At 35.7% G+C, this 14,482-nt stretch overlaps 1 protein-coding gene across 1 annotated transcript; it reads right to left on the bottom strand.

Annotated features, from left to right (window-relative positions):
- Nucleotides 1–13,026: 13,026 nt before the first annotated feature.
- Nucleotides 13,027–14,214, bottom strand: LOC127899344 (uncharacterized). Its single transcript, XM_052432701.1, has one exon. The coding sequence runs from the start codon at nucleotides 14,212–14,214 to the stop codon at nucleotides 13,027–13,029; it is 1,188 nt and encodes a 395-aa protein (XP_052288661.1).
- Between the last annotated feature and the right edge of the window lie 268 nt (nucleotides 14,215–14,482).

The following is a 14,482-nucleotide window of genomic DNA, read 5'->3' on the forward strand; positions in this document are numbered from 1 at the left end:
TAAAATATAAGTACACCTTATAAAAAGGAGTAGGAAAACTCACATCTCCAAATGCCCTGATGGCCCTAATGACGCTTTCTAAAAGACTCTGCCCACTCATTTTGGTACCATCCTTGGGAATCAGATGTTCCCCTAAGAATTGGACATATCTCTCAAGATGTGAAGGTATGTCGCCAAAGGCTGGGTCTAACTCCACAACATTGGGGTTGGAGGAAAACGCCTCTAGATGTTTCATTTTCTTGGAGATGTTTCATTTTCTTGGAGGAATCTAAAGTATTCTCCGAAGGGTCTTTGGAGTTGGGTAATAGAGAGGCATTGATACCTAGTCATCCGGAGAGTGGGTGAGGGGATAACTTCTTCCCCAAAGAAGCTCTAGCCTTCTTTCCCTCTAACTTGTACATAAGGCTAGCAAAGGCATGTTTGTCCAGTGTCTTTTACTTGCTCATACCAAAGCCAAAAGAGAATTCCATAGCTACAAAATAGAAAGATAACTGCTAGTCAACAAATAAAACAATAAATTAAGAAAGCTAAGCAAAATAAACTGAAGAAAAAAGAATCAAGAGAGAAGACAAAAGCATTCATCATTAATTTGACTTGCTCGTCAAATAGGGAGCTCTTCTTAACAAGCCCAGACTTAAGAAGTCTATCTTTACACAACATCTATTCTTTTTTCAAGATGGGCAAGCCTTATCATATGGAAGGTCACAAAGTCTTTCATTATTGCTGTTGTTGCAAACAAATAAGCTCTGTTTTTTTTGTTGTTATTTCCACTCTCTGTTTCAGCTTTTCATTGGCTCATTGTCTTCGGTTTCCTTTTTAGTTTTTTGGCTGCTTCTTTTTCTTCTAGGTTGCTCGACTTTGAGGCTTCTTTGTAGTTCTATCTCACGTGGTCTTCCTTTTTCCTCTTGATCCTTCTCTGTTCTTGTTCTTTATTTCCATTGCTGCCTTGGTTTTCTTGGATTTAATTATTGTTGCTGCTCTTGCCTGTTATTTGTCGTTGCTGCAAATTGTCTCTCCCCGCTGCCTTCCTTCGTTGCCTTTTTTATAGATAATTTTGTGCTTATCTATTACAAGTGTCAATATAAGTTACACATGCCCTACACTTTGACTCTCCAGCTCACTTGACTTATGTTTTATTGTCTAACACCTGACCACTCTGCTTTTATACAATTAATTTATTAACAGTAAGCCCCCCATTGTATTATATTTTATTTTTAAATATAACGCAATGTTTTGACAGTTGTTACTGCACGTGTCATTATCCTTAAACCATTTGCTTTAGGCAAGGCTCTGAACGTTTAAATAACCTTACTTTGAACTTTTTCTTGATCTAAAATGCTTCCCTGACGTTGGATTAATCAAATGTGAGCGGTGATAACTATTATCGAAGAGAAGAGGCTAGTTATGATCATTATCCGAGAAGATTTGGTGTTGGTGATTTCAAGAGGGATGATGAAAATCGAAAAAGAAGCCGCCACAAAATGTATGGAAGTGATCGTTACAGAGCATGTTATGAAGATCGCCAAAGGGTTTGTGATGAAGATTATTCCACCACAAACGTAAATCCCGATGGTCAGAGGATTTTTCTGGGAAGGCGAATTATGAAGTTTCAAAATTTATGGAAGAAGAAATAAGATCAGAAAAATCTTCATCAATTGCTCATCTAAATATCAAAGCTGCTCAAATTAAAGTTTTTCCGTCTACTGGAGCTGTTATTCCAGTTTCAGGGTCTGAAATTAATGCAAGACATATAATTTCTCAACCTCTGAACACCCAAACTCGAGGGGATGCAAGTAGTTCTCGTATTCCTGGCGGCAATATTTCTTCTCGAAAGGGTGTTTTGAATGAGAATTTTTCTCTGCTTAATAATTCCCTTGTTGCATCAGCTTTATCAAAGAGAATTATCCCAACTAATGACCGGGCTTTTTAAGCATCCCTTGACGATCATACAGTTTGTTTGGGGATTGCTAATGGATTGTGGAATGTAAGACTTTACAAATTTACTTTTATTATTTAGTTTAATTCCTGACTTATAATTTTTATTCTTATTGTTTTATAGGCTTTATGCAATCATACCATTCTTCATGAAAGACATGATCGTCTTTTGAGCTTAAATAAGATGTCAAATGATGAATTGAATGTTTTGAGGGAATCGGTTCCACTTTTGAGGGAGGAATTGGTCAATACAAAGGATGTACTTAGAAAAACTGAAGAAGAACATCAGCATACTTTCAGCTGTTTAAATGATGAAAAGAAGAAGAGAAAAGAAATTGAAAAGAAATTGCAAGAACTAACATCTGTTAAGAAATCGGACTGTGCGTCGATGAAAGATAATGGAAAACAAGAGGTAGACTACTCAGTTGAAAAAGGTATTGCTCACCGGCTTGTAATGTCTGAAGTTTCGGGTACTGAAGAAAACAAGGGGAAGCAAATTTGCCAATATGGCTTGGATGAGACTTTCAAAACTTTGGAGCCATCCATACAAAATATTTTGGATGAAGCCTACGTGGAAGAGTTCTTGGCATCGATTGAGATTGAGAAAAAAGCCTAATATCCTAAGCAATGGGCCTGAAGCTTAGAAATATCTAATGTTTTAAGTCTCAGTTGAACCTCCATTTTGGAGCTTTTTGTTTTTTGTGTAAGTTTTTTATGAGGATATAACTTTTTGTGTAAACAATTGCCTACATAATGGAACATGTTAATTTTATAAATAACTCTTTATTTATTTTCAGAGAAATTTATCTTAAAGGTTTAACCTAGATAAGTCTTATCTTGCAGATTTTTCTTATAGCTAAAATATTATTTTACTTAATTTGTTTAATGTAAATTAAAAATAATTTTTTTTAATAATTTGCAGGTTTATATCCGTCTCTAAATGAGTTTGAGTTCATAAATCATTTGTACCTACCCAAAAGTTTAGATAAAACTAATTATAACTCTAAGCTTCGTAATAGAATTTCTAAAAATTAACGAATTGCTTAAATTCTGGAAATTCTATTATGATCTTAAATAGTTTTTGGAAAGTCAAATTAACTTATTGATGAGAACCATCAAGGGAATATCATTAAAGCTTCAAGTGATCCTTTGCACATTCATGGAGGCCGAATTACAAGAGCTAGAGCCAAAAAGATGCAAGCTGCATTAAATGGATTAATTGAGAAAATATGGATTGAAAATGCAATTCAAGATGCAAGACATCATGAATTGGGCTTGGAGAGAAGACAAGGCATTGTGGGCATTATTCAAGCTATTGGGCAGCCAAATACACAATTTGGATCAAATGTACAAAGGAAAAATTCGGAATAAATCTGGTATTGATTGAGCTAGAATTAATGTACAAGTTATATACCGTTGAAAAGATAATTAAGTTAGCTTTCCAATGCATTTTACAGAGCTGGATTTGGAGTTCTCTAGAAGGAGTTATGATCAATTTATTACAGCTTGTTCAGGCTTAGGAATTCAAACGACTCCTTTGATTATTCAACTTCATTTATTTATTTTGTGTCAAGTTTATCAATGTGTTAGGTAAGTCTATCATTAATAATAGTGGGTTGGTGAAGGCTTTTAAAGCACCCTTTGACAAACCTATACTTGGAGGGTTGTTCCAATGTTTCCATTTATATTTTTAGGATCTTGGGTTTCTTTTAGGCTATTTAAACTCAGCAACCTTACTATGTATGATAATTAAGAGATTAATGTTATTTGAATTTGAAAGATTATTCTTTCTTGGGTTCTTTTGAGAACTAGTGAACTTATCAAGAATTTGCATTCTTGTGGCGTTCCAAATTTAGACTTATCACTCACCTTTTCATCTATTTCTTGAGTGTGGCGTCAATATCATTCTCTATACCTTTGGTTCATGCTTTTCTTAAGAATTAGGTCAAGGTTTTGTTTGTCATAAATCTGTTTAGAACTTTCTTGGGAAGTTGAAACTATAATTTAAGTGTGAGTTTCAAAGTTTCATTGTGAGATTTCGTATCATTTGGTATCAGAGCTAGTTTCTAATCAGGTTTGAATGTCTTATTTATTTTGATTATAAAAAAAATGTACAAAAAAAAATTACAAAAGGATTCAAGTATTTCTACTTTCATCAAATTGAATTTTAGTTATTCATTTTTCTTGACATTGCTTACACACAATATCAATTGTGTTGCTTCGCTTGCTTGCTTTCCTTTCTTCAATTTCCTTTTCATTCTTTGTGTTCTCTTAATTTCTTTTCTTTGTTAGTGTGCTGGATTGTCATATTTGGTGTGCCACTTGGGTTTTTTTTCTTGATTGTGTTTATTTAGTTCAATAAAGAACCTAAAGAGAGAATTAAGTGTGGTAAAAGGCAAAAGTTTGTGAGATCATTAGAGGAAAAAAGCCAATTTGTGTGTTAAACACGAGAGTTAAGTGACATCAAATTGAGTGAAACACGTGAGGGAGTGTTGTGAGGTCTTTTTGCTAATATTCTTTTCAGATCACAAATATGTCAAAAGATCAAGAAGCTATAGACCAATCAATTATGCTTAAGGCCATGCAACAACAATTTGAGCGCATGAATCTGATGTTTGGAGAGATCCATGACAAATTGGAGAGGCAAGACACTGTCATAGCCAATCTACAAAGGGGGCAACAACCAATAGCTCCTAATGTAAGAGGTAATCAAGGGCGTGCTGCCATGGGAAAAGAAGATGGTGATGACTTAGATAATTTTGATGACTAGGCCACTGTTGACATGCGTGGAAGAGATGATATAAGGGTAAGACGTATAGATCATGATTTGGGGAGTATCAAACTAAAAATTCCTTCTTTTCAAGGTAAAAATGATTTGGAAGTTTATTTGGAGTGGGAAAAAAAGGTGGAGCTAATATTTGATTGCCACAACTACTCTGAGGAGAAAAAGGTAAAACTAACTACTGTTGAATTTACTGATTATGCTATTATTTGGTGGGATCAACTTGTTTTGAGTAGGAGAAGAAATCGTGAAAGGCCTATAAACATTTGGGAGGAGATTAAGGCAATCATGAGGAGGAGATTTGTTCCTAGTCATTATTATAGGGAGCTGCACCAAAGGCTTCAAAGTCTTACACAAGGTTCTAGAAGTGTGGAAGATTACCACAAGGAGATGGAAATAATCATGATTCGAGCCAACATTGAAGAAGAACGAGAGGCCACTATGGCAAGATTTTTACATGGTTTAAATCAAGATATTGCTAATGTGGTTGACTTGCAGCACTATGTTGAGTTGGAAGACATGGTTCACATGGCCATGAAAGTGGAACGACAATTGAAAAAGAAAGGTTCCACTAGAACCAATTTGGGTTCATCTTCCTCATGGAAGTCAAAATGGAGCAAAGATGAAAAGGCTATTTCAAAGCCTAAGATTGAGCCATTCAAGGATCATAAAGAGGGAGGCAACCAAAGCAAAGGTAAATCTGATTCTCAACACTCTAGAAATAGAGATATTAAGTGTTTTAAATGTTTGGGGACATGTCATATTGCATCTCAATGCCCAAATAAGAGAGTAATGATCTTGAGGGATGATGGAGATGTTGAAACCGAGAGTGAATCAGATGATGATCCTATGCCACATTTGGAGGATGCTAATGATGGTGTAGAGTATCCTGTTGATGGTAAATTGATGGTTGTTAGGCATGCTCTCAACGTGCAAGTAAAAGAAGATGCAGAGGCAAAACGTGATAACATCTTTCATACTAGATGCCACATCAAAGATAAGGTATGTAGTATGATAATTGATGGTGGAAGTTGTACTAATGTGGCTAGCACTGGTTTAGTTGAAAAATTGAATTTGAAAACTTTGAAACATCCTAGGCCATATAAGCTACAATGGCTGAAAGATTGTGGGGAAGTCAAAGTAAATAAACAAGTGATGCTTTCATTCTCTATTGGGAGATACAAGGATGAAGTTCTATGTGATGTAGTACCCATGCATGCTGGACACATTCTTTTGGGGCGACCTTGGTAATATGATAGGCGTGTGACACATGATGGTTACTTAAATAGATATTCTTTTGTAATGAATAAAAAGCAAATCACTCTTGCACCATTAACACCTAGGCAAGTGTATGAGGATCAAATGTCAATACAAAAAGAGAGTGATACAAAAAAAGAAAATGAGAGTACAAAAGAAAGAGAGATTGAGAGAAAAACAAGTGAAAAGATAAAAAAAAATATTGTTGAGAGAAAAGAGAGGCAGCAAGTGAACTTGTTTGCAAAAGAGAGCGAGGTTAAGAGGGCTTTCTGTTCAAAACAGCCTATCGTTGTACTTTTGTGCAAAGAGGCTTGTTTACATATAATGAGCTTAATTTTTCTTTGCCTAGTGCTATTGTGACTCTTTTGTAGGACTTTGATGATGTGTTTCCAAATGAAGTCCCTAATGGTTTGCCACCTATTAGGGGAATTGAACATCAAATAGACTTAGTCCCTGGAGCTACCATTCCTAATAGACCCGTATATAAAAGTAACCCTGAGGAGACAAATGAACTTTAAAGGCAAGTTGAAGAACTCTTGGCAAATGGATATGTGAGGGAGAGCATAAGTCCATGTGCGGTACTAGTTTTACTAGTGCCCAAAAAGGATAGCACATGGAGGATGTGCGTTGACTGTCGTGCAATTAATAAAATTGCTGTAAAGTATCGACATCCTATTCCTAGACTTGATGACATGCTTGATGAATTGCATGGTTCTTATGTACTTAGTAAAATTGATCTTAAAAGTGGATATCATCAAATTAGGATTAGAGAGGGAGATGAGTGGAAAACTGCCTTTAAAATAAAATATGATTTATATGAGTGGTTAGTGATGCCATTTGGGTTATCTAATGCACCTAGCACTTTTATGAGGTTAATGAACCATGTTTTGCGTTCTTTTATTGGTAAATTTGTAGTTGTCTATTTTGATGATATTTTGATCTATAACAAAGGCTTAGATGAACACATTGAACATTTGCAAACTGTATTGACTGTTTTAAGGAAGGAAAAAGTATATACTAATTTGAAGAAGTGCTCCTTTTGTACAAATCAGATTGTTTTTCTTAGTTATGTTGTAAGTGCTAAAGGAATTGAGGTTGATGAAGAGAAGGTAAAGGCTATTAAAGAGTGGCCTACACCTAAAAGTGTAAGTGAGGTAAGAAGTTTTCATGGTTTGGCTAGTTTTTATAGAAGATTTGTGAAAGATTTTAGCACTCTTACTGCACCATTGACTGAAATTGTGAAGAAACATGTGGGATTTAAGTGGGCTAGTGAACAAAAAAGGGTATTTAATCTAATTAAGGAGAAATTGGTTTCTGCACCATTACTCGCTTTACCCGATTTTGCTAAAACTTTTGAAATTGAGTGTGATGCTTCATGTATATGTATTGGAGCTGTTTTGATGCAAGAAGGGCGTCTGATTGCTTATTTTAGTGAGAAATTGAGTGGAGCAGCCCTAAACTATCCTACATATGACAAGGAGATGTATGCATTAGTGAGAGCATTAGAAACTTGGCAACACTATCTTCTACCTAAAGAGTTTGTTATACACACTGATCACGCGTCCTTGAAGCATTTGAAAGGGCAGGTAAGTTGCATAAGAGACATGCCAAATGGGTTGAATTTATTGAGCCATTTCCTTATGTGATCAAATACAAACAAGGTAAGGAGAATGTGGTGGCTGATGCATTATCTAGAAGATATGCACTTATCTCTACATTAAATGCAAAGTTGTTAGGATTTGAGTACATTAAAGAATTATATGTTAATGATCCTGATTTTGCTAATGTGTTTAATGCTTGTGAGAAAGTTTCATTCGGTAAGTTCTATAGGCATGATGGGTTCTTATTTAGAGAAAATAAATTATGTGTGCCTAATAGTTCTTTGCGTGAATTGCTTGTGCGTGAAGCTCATGAGGGAGGTTTAATGGGACATTTTGGCATTGCAAAGACTTTAGATGTTTTAAAAGAGCACTTCTTTTGGCCACATATGAAATGTGATGTTGAAAGAATATGTGAGAAGTGTATCACTTGTAAACATGCTAAGTCTAGAGTTTTACCACATGGATTGTATAACCCTTTACCCATACCTAGTGAACCTTGGGTTGATATTTCTATGGACTTTGTTTTGGGTTTACCTAGGTCAAAAAGAGGAAAGGATTCTGTTTTTGTTGTTGTTGATAGGTTTTCAAAGATGGCACATTTCATTCCATGTCACAAAACTGATGATGCAACAAACATAGCTAATTTATTTTTCAAGGAAATAGTCAGATTGCATGGAGTACCAAGGAGCATAGTTTTCAGATCGAGATGCTAAGCTCTTGAGCCACTTTTGGAAAACTTTGTGGGGTAAGTTGGGTACTAAACTTTTGTTTTCTACTACTTGTCATCCACAAACTGATGGACAAGCTAAGGTTGTAAATAGAACTCTGTCTACTTTGTTGCAAGCCATTATTCAAAAGAACTTGAAAACTTGGGAAGAATGTTTGCCACATGTTGAATTTGCTTACAATAGAACTGTCCATTCAGCTACTAAATTTTCACCATTTGAGATTGTATATGGTTTTAATCCATTAACTCCTTTGGATTTATTACCTTTACCTATTGATGAGCGTGCTAGTATGGATGGTAAAAAGAAAGCTGAATTTGTCAAGCAATTGCATGAGAGAACGCGACAACACATAGAAAAGAGAACTGAACAATATGCTACTCAAGCCAACAAAGGACGTAAGCAAGTGGTTTTTCAGCCTGGAGATTGGGTGTGGGTGCATAGGAGAAAGGAGAGGTTCCCAGCACAAAGGCATTCCAAGTTGCTTCCAAGGGGAGATGGTCCATTTCAAGTGGTTGCACGAATCAATGACAATGCCTACAAATTGGATCTTCCTGGTGAGTATAATGTAAGTGCTACTTTTAATGTTTATGATCTTTCTCCTTTCGATGTAGTTGAAGATTCGAGGACGAATCCTTTTGAAGAGAGGGGGAATGATGAGAACCATCAAGGGAATACCATTAAAGCTTCAAGTGATCCTTTGCACATTCATGGAGGCCCAATTACAAGAGCTAAAGCCAAAAAGATGCAAGCTGCATTAAATGGATTAATTAAGAAAATATGGATTGAAAATGCAATTCAAGATGCAAGACATCATGAATTGGGCTTGGAGAGAAGACAAGGCATTGTGGGTATTATTCAAGCTATTGGGCAACCAAATACACAATTTGGATCAAATGCAAAAATGGCAAATTCGGAATAAATCGGGTATTGATTGAGCCAGAATTAATGTGCAAGCTATATACCGTTGGAAAGATAATTAAGTTAGCTTTCCAATGCATTTTACAGAGTTGGATTTGGAGTTCTCTAGAAGGAGTTATGATCAATTTATTACAGCTTATTCAGGCTTGGGAATTCAAACGACTCCTTTGATTATTCAACTTCATTTATTTGTTTTGTGTCAAGTTTATCAATGTATTAGGTAAGTCTATCATTAATAATAGTGGGTTGGTGAAGGTTTTTAAAGAACCCTTTGACAAACCTATACTTGGAGGGTTATTCCAATGTTTCCATTTGTATTTTTAGGCTCTTGGGTTTCTTTTAGGCTATTTAAACTCAGCAACCTTGCTATGTATGATAATTAAGAGATTAATGTTATTTGAATTTGAAAGATTATTCTTTCTTAGGTTCTTTTGAGAACTAGTAAACTTATCAAGAATTTGCATTCTTGTGGCATTCCAAATTTAGACTTATCACTCACCTTCTCATCTATTTCTTGAGTGTGGCGTCAATATCATTCTCTATACCTTTGGTTCATGCTTTTCTTAAGCATTGGGTCAAGGTTTTGTTTATCATAAATCTGTTTAGAACTTTCTTGGGAAGTTGAAACTACAATTTAAGTGTGAGTTTCAAAGTTTAATTGTGGGATTTCGTATCACTTATCAAATGATAGAAACAATAATACTCGTACCTTTGAGTTCAAGTTTTCGTTGACCTTGTTGGCCTGGTTTTTATGCTCCCGCTATGATTCAGAGTCAAATATATGACTACCAGTTAATTAACTCTTGAGCCTGAGCTTTTAGGTTCATCAAGGATGAACCTGTTAGTTTCAAATAAGGCCAGAGCCTTGAAAGTTAAGCTTTCAGCTGCTGAAGCTGTAGGTCAATCATGAATTTAACCTTTTAATTTAATGGCCATAAGAATTGATCAATATAGATTTAATTCCTAAAATTAAATCTGATATTTCATTCTTGCAAAAAGAATATTTGTTTCCTAGCAAGGAAGATCATCGCTTTATTGATATATATGCATGTATTTACAGCTCTGCCAATTTATTCATAGAATAACTGAGAGTTCTATGCATAGTAACTGCGTAAATTGGTAGCATTCCAGGGTCTTGGTATTTTTTTCCCTTCCATGTCCGCGAGCCAATAGGCACCTTTTGATCCAACTCCGATGATCTTATAAGGGCCTTCCCAATTTGGACCTAACTTTCCAGAAATGGATTCTTGGTTGTTGTGGAAGATTTTCTTGAGGACTAAACTTCCCAGATGAAATTTTCTATATTTGACTTTTTTTATCTAAGATCAGCTTGGTTCGTTCATGATATGCTTCTAATCGGATCAATGCTTGCTCTCTCTTTTCTTCTAGCAAATCTAAATTATGGTTGAGCTCTTCTATATTTGACATGGAAATTCCAAACTGTGTTCGAAGTGTTGGCATTCCAATTTCAACTGGGATGATTGCTTCGGACCCATATGCAAGCGAAAATGGTGTTTCCCCGGTAGCTTTCCGTTTTGTAGTTCGATATGCCCATAGTACTCCGGGAAGTTCTTCTACCCAATTGCCTTTTGCAGCTTCCAGTCTTTTCTTTATTCTATTCAAGATCGTCCGATTTGAAATTTCAGCTTGTCCATTTCCCTATGGATATCTTGGAGTAGAGAAACTTTTTTTGATACAAAGCTCTTTGCAAAACTCTGAAACTCGTTTCCCGGTAAATTGTGTGCCATTATCAGAAACTAGAATTCTTGGAATTCCAAAATGACATAAAATATTTTTCCATGTAAAGCTTTTAACTTTTTGTTCTCCAATTTTCGACAAAGGTTCAGCTTCTATCCACTTTGTGAAATAATCTGTGGCCAAAATTAAAAACTATTTTTGTCTTGGTGCAGTTGGAAGAGGTCCTACAATATCTAGCCCCCATTGATAAAAGGGCCATGGACTTCTTACTGGATTTAGATCTTCTGGAGGTTGTCTTGGTATCAAGGCAAAACGTTGACATTTATGACATTTCTTCACATATTTTTTGGCGTCTTCATGCATTTTGGGCCAATAATATCCAGCATTTAAAATCTTGTGAGCTAGAGTTCTTCCACCCAAATGGTTGCCACAAATTCCTTCATGCACTTCGGCCATGACGTATCGAGCTTCTTCAGGAGCTAAACATCTTAAATAAATCCCATTATATGATCGTTTGTAAAGATTTCCTCCTGTTATGGCATAACGGGCCGCCCTTTAGCGAATGTTCCTGGCTACCTTTTTATCATCAGGCAAAATTCCACTTTGAATATATTGAAAGATCACATCCTTCCAGCTTGGAGATTCTGTTGATTGATAAACTTTTTCCTCCACTGAATCTAAACTGGGATTTTGTATATAATCTGTTGTGATTGTGCGTTTAAATGAATACCTTACCATTGATCCTAAATTGGCTAGTGCATCTGCATGGCTATTTTCTCCTCGAGGAATTTGTTCAATGGTACATGCTGGAATTTTTATCATCAAGTCACGAACAACTTTCAAATAAGCTGACATACGAGGTTCTTTAGCTGAATAATTTCCATGGATATGATTGACTATTAATCGTAAGTCACAGAAAACAATCATCTTCTTAATTCCCAGACCAATTGCTAACTTTAATCCTGAAATCATGGCTTCATATTCTGCTTCATTGTTTGATGCTTTGAAACCAAATGTGAGAGCTTGTTCAATCATCATTTTGTCTGGAGTAATAACTATTCCTCTCCGACATTATTGCGATTTGAAGATCCATCGACATACAATTTCCAGATAAATCCATCTTCTTCAATCTTCCCGTTGTTTCGCATTTGACTATCCATTGGCGTAAATTCTGCTATGAAATCAGCCAAAATTTGAGCTTTGATTGCTCTTTGGGGTTGGAAACGGTTATCGTATTGCCCCAATTCCACTGCCCACTTTGAGACTCTTTCGGATAAATTTGGATTATACAGAATAGAGCGCAAGGGAAATTCAGTTACCACAATTATAGTGTGGGCTTGAAAGTAGGGTCTTAGCTTCTTTGATGCTACAATTAATGCTAAGATTAACTTCTCGATTTTCATATACCGTGTTTCTGCTGCAATCAAAGCTTTGCTTACATAAAACACTGGTTTTGAATGTTTGTCTCTTCTCGTATCAGAGCTGCACTAACCGCGTTTGCCGATACTGCGAGATAAAGGAATAAGTCTTCCCCTGTATTTGGTTTCGACAATAACGGTGGTGTCATTAAGCATGTCTTAAGTTGAATAAATGCTTCTTCACAGGACTCGGTCCTCTTAAAATCTTTATTTTTCTTCAAAGTCTGAAAGAAAGGTTGACATTTGTCTGATGCTCGAGAAATAAATCTATTCAACGCAGCAATCCTTCTTGTTAGTGCTTGTACTTCCTTTATGGTCCTTGGTGAATTCATTTTCATAATAGCTTGGATCTGATCTGGATTTACTTCAATTCCTCTTTGACTTACCAAATAACCTAAAAATTTTCCCGATTCAACACCAAAAGTGCATTTTTCTGGATTTAATTTCAAGCCATATGTTTGCAATATAGAGAAAGCTTCTCTTAAATCTTTGACGTGGTCAGATCGATTGAGACTTTTTACCAACATATCATCGATGTAGACTTCCATTGTTCTACCAATAAGTGGCTTAAAAATTTTATTGACTAGCCTTTGATAAGTTGCACCTGCATTTTTTAACCCGAAAGGCATCACTTGATAACAATAAGTTCCCCTTTTAGTAATAAATGAAGTCTTCTCTTGATCTAGTTCTTACATCTGGATCTGATTATAACCTGAATAAGCATCCATGAAGCTCATGAGTTGATGACCTACAGTAGAATCCACAAGTGAATCAATTTTCGGAAGGGGAAAACTATCTTTCGGACAAGCTTTGTTCAAGTAAGTGAAATCAATACAGAATCTCCATTTTCCATTCTTCTTCTTAACCAGCACGACATTTGCCAACCATTCTGGATAATGCACTTCTTTGATAAAATCAAGTTTAATCAATTTTTCTATTTCTGATTCTATGACTTGATTGCGTTCTGGGGCAACATTTCTTTTCTTCTGTTTAACAGGCTTCTTACTTGGGTCAATGTTCAAATGATGACAGATGACTTCAGGTTGTACTCCAGTCATATCTTCGGGTTTCCATGCGAAAACATCTCGATTTATTTGAAGAAGATTTAGAAGTTGATCATTTTCATTTGGTTGCAATAGTGAGCCAATTCGAACAAATTCTTGATTATCTGGATTTATCGGAACAATATTTACTTCTTCCACGGCTGGGTTTCTTGTTGATTCCAGTTCTCTGTTTTGTTTACCCATGTCGTTTGACTGTAATTGCCATTTAGCATTTTGTTTAGCCTGATTCTCAAAATCTGAATCTTTTCTCTTAGTTTCTTTTAATGCAAAAACCGCACATGTCCGAGCTGTAACTTGATCTCCTCTAATTTCCTCTGTCCCATAAATTGTCGGATAACCCAAAACTTGATGATAAGTTGAGGGTACTCTCATTTTATGTATCCATTGTCTTCCTAATATTGCATTGTACGGGGAAGTTGCTTTCACAACGAGAAAGTCAGTTAACAGACTGTATGGCTTAGCAATGACTGGAAGTGTGATAACACCATATGAATATGTTACTGTTCCACTGAAACCTATCAATGGTTGTTCAAACGGTCTGATTTTATCTTGCTCTAAGCGCATTTTTTCGACAGTCGCGTCATAGAGTATATTCACCGAACTCCCATTATCAATCAAAATCCTTCTAACGAGACAATTTCCAATTTTAATTGAAATCACCAATGCATCATCATGTGGGGACTGAATCAGTTTAAGGTCTTGGGGCGAGAAACTAACTTCTGATTGTACATCCAATTTGACATATTTCTTTGAGAATTCTTCAGGAGCTTCAATTTCTCTTTTTTTACAATACACCTGTCTTTCTTTGCTCATGTGTACTTCCAAAGGTAAGGGAGCCGTAATAGTATCAACAATTTCTTCAAGAAATTGTTTTGGTTTTGGGGCTGTTTGTCTTCAACTTTTACAAATTCTTTTAATTGACCCTTGGAAATCAATTCTTCAATGTATTTCTTCAAAGCTTTGCAATCTCTTGTATAATGCCCTCAATCCTTATAGAAGGCACAATATTTTGTGATATCTCTGTTTTGGTTCTTGGCCATTGGTGCTGGTCTCTTTAACCATGGTTCATCTTTTATTTGAT

This window comes from Citrus sinensis, chromosome 8 (genome assembly GCF_022201045.2).
Source record: "Citrus sinensis cultivar Valencia sweet orange chromosome 8, DVS_A1.0, whole genome shotgun sequence".
Classification (NCBI taxonomy): domain Eukaryota; kingdom Viridiplantae; phylum Streptophyta; class Magnoliopsida; order Sapindales; family Rutaceae; genus Citrus; species Citrus sinensis.

Coding starts and splice junctions, on each gene's coding strand:
- LOC127899344 (XM_052432701.1), bottom strand. CDS start 14,214: ATGAGCAAAGAAAGACAGGTGTATTGTAAAAAAAGAGAAATTGAAGCT.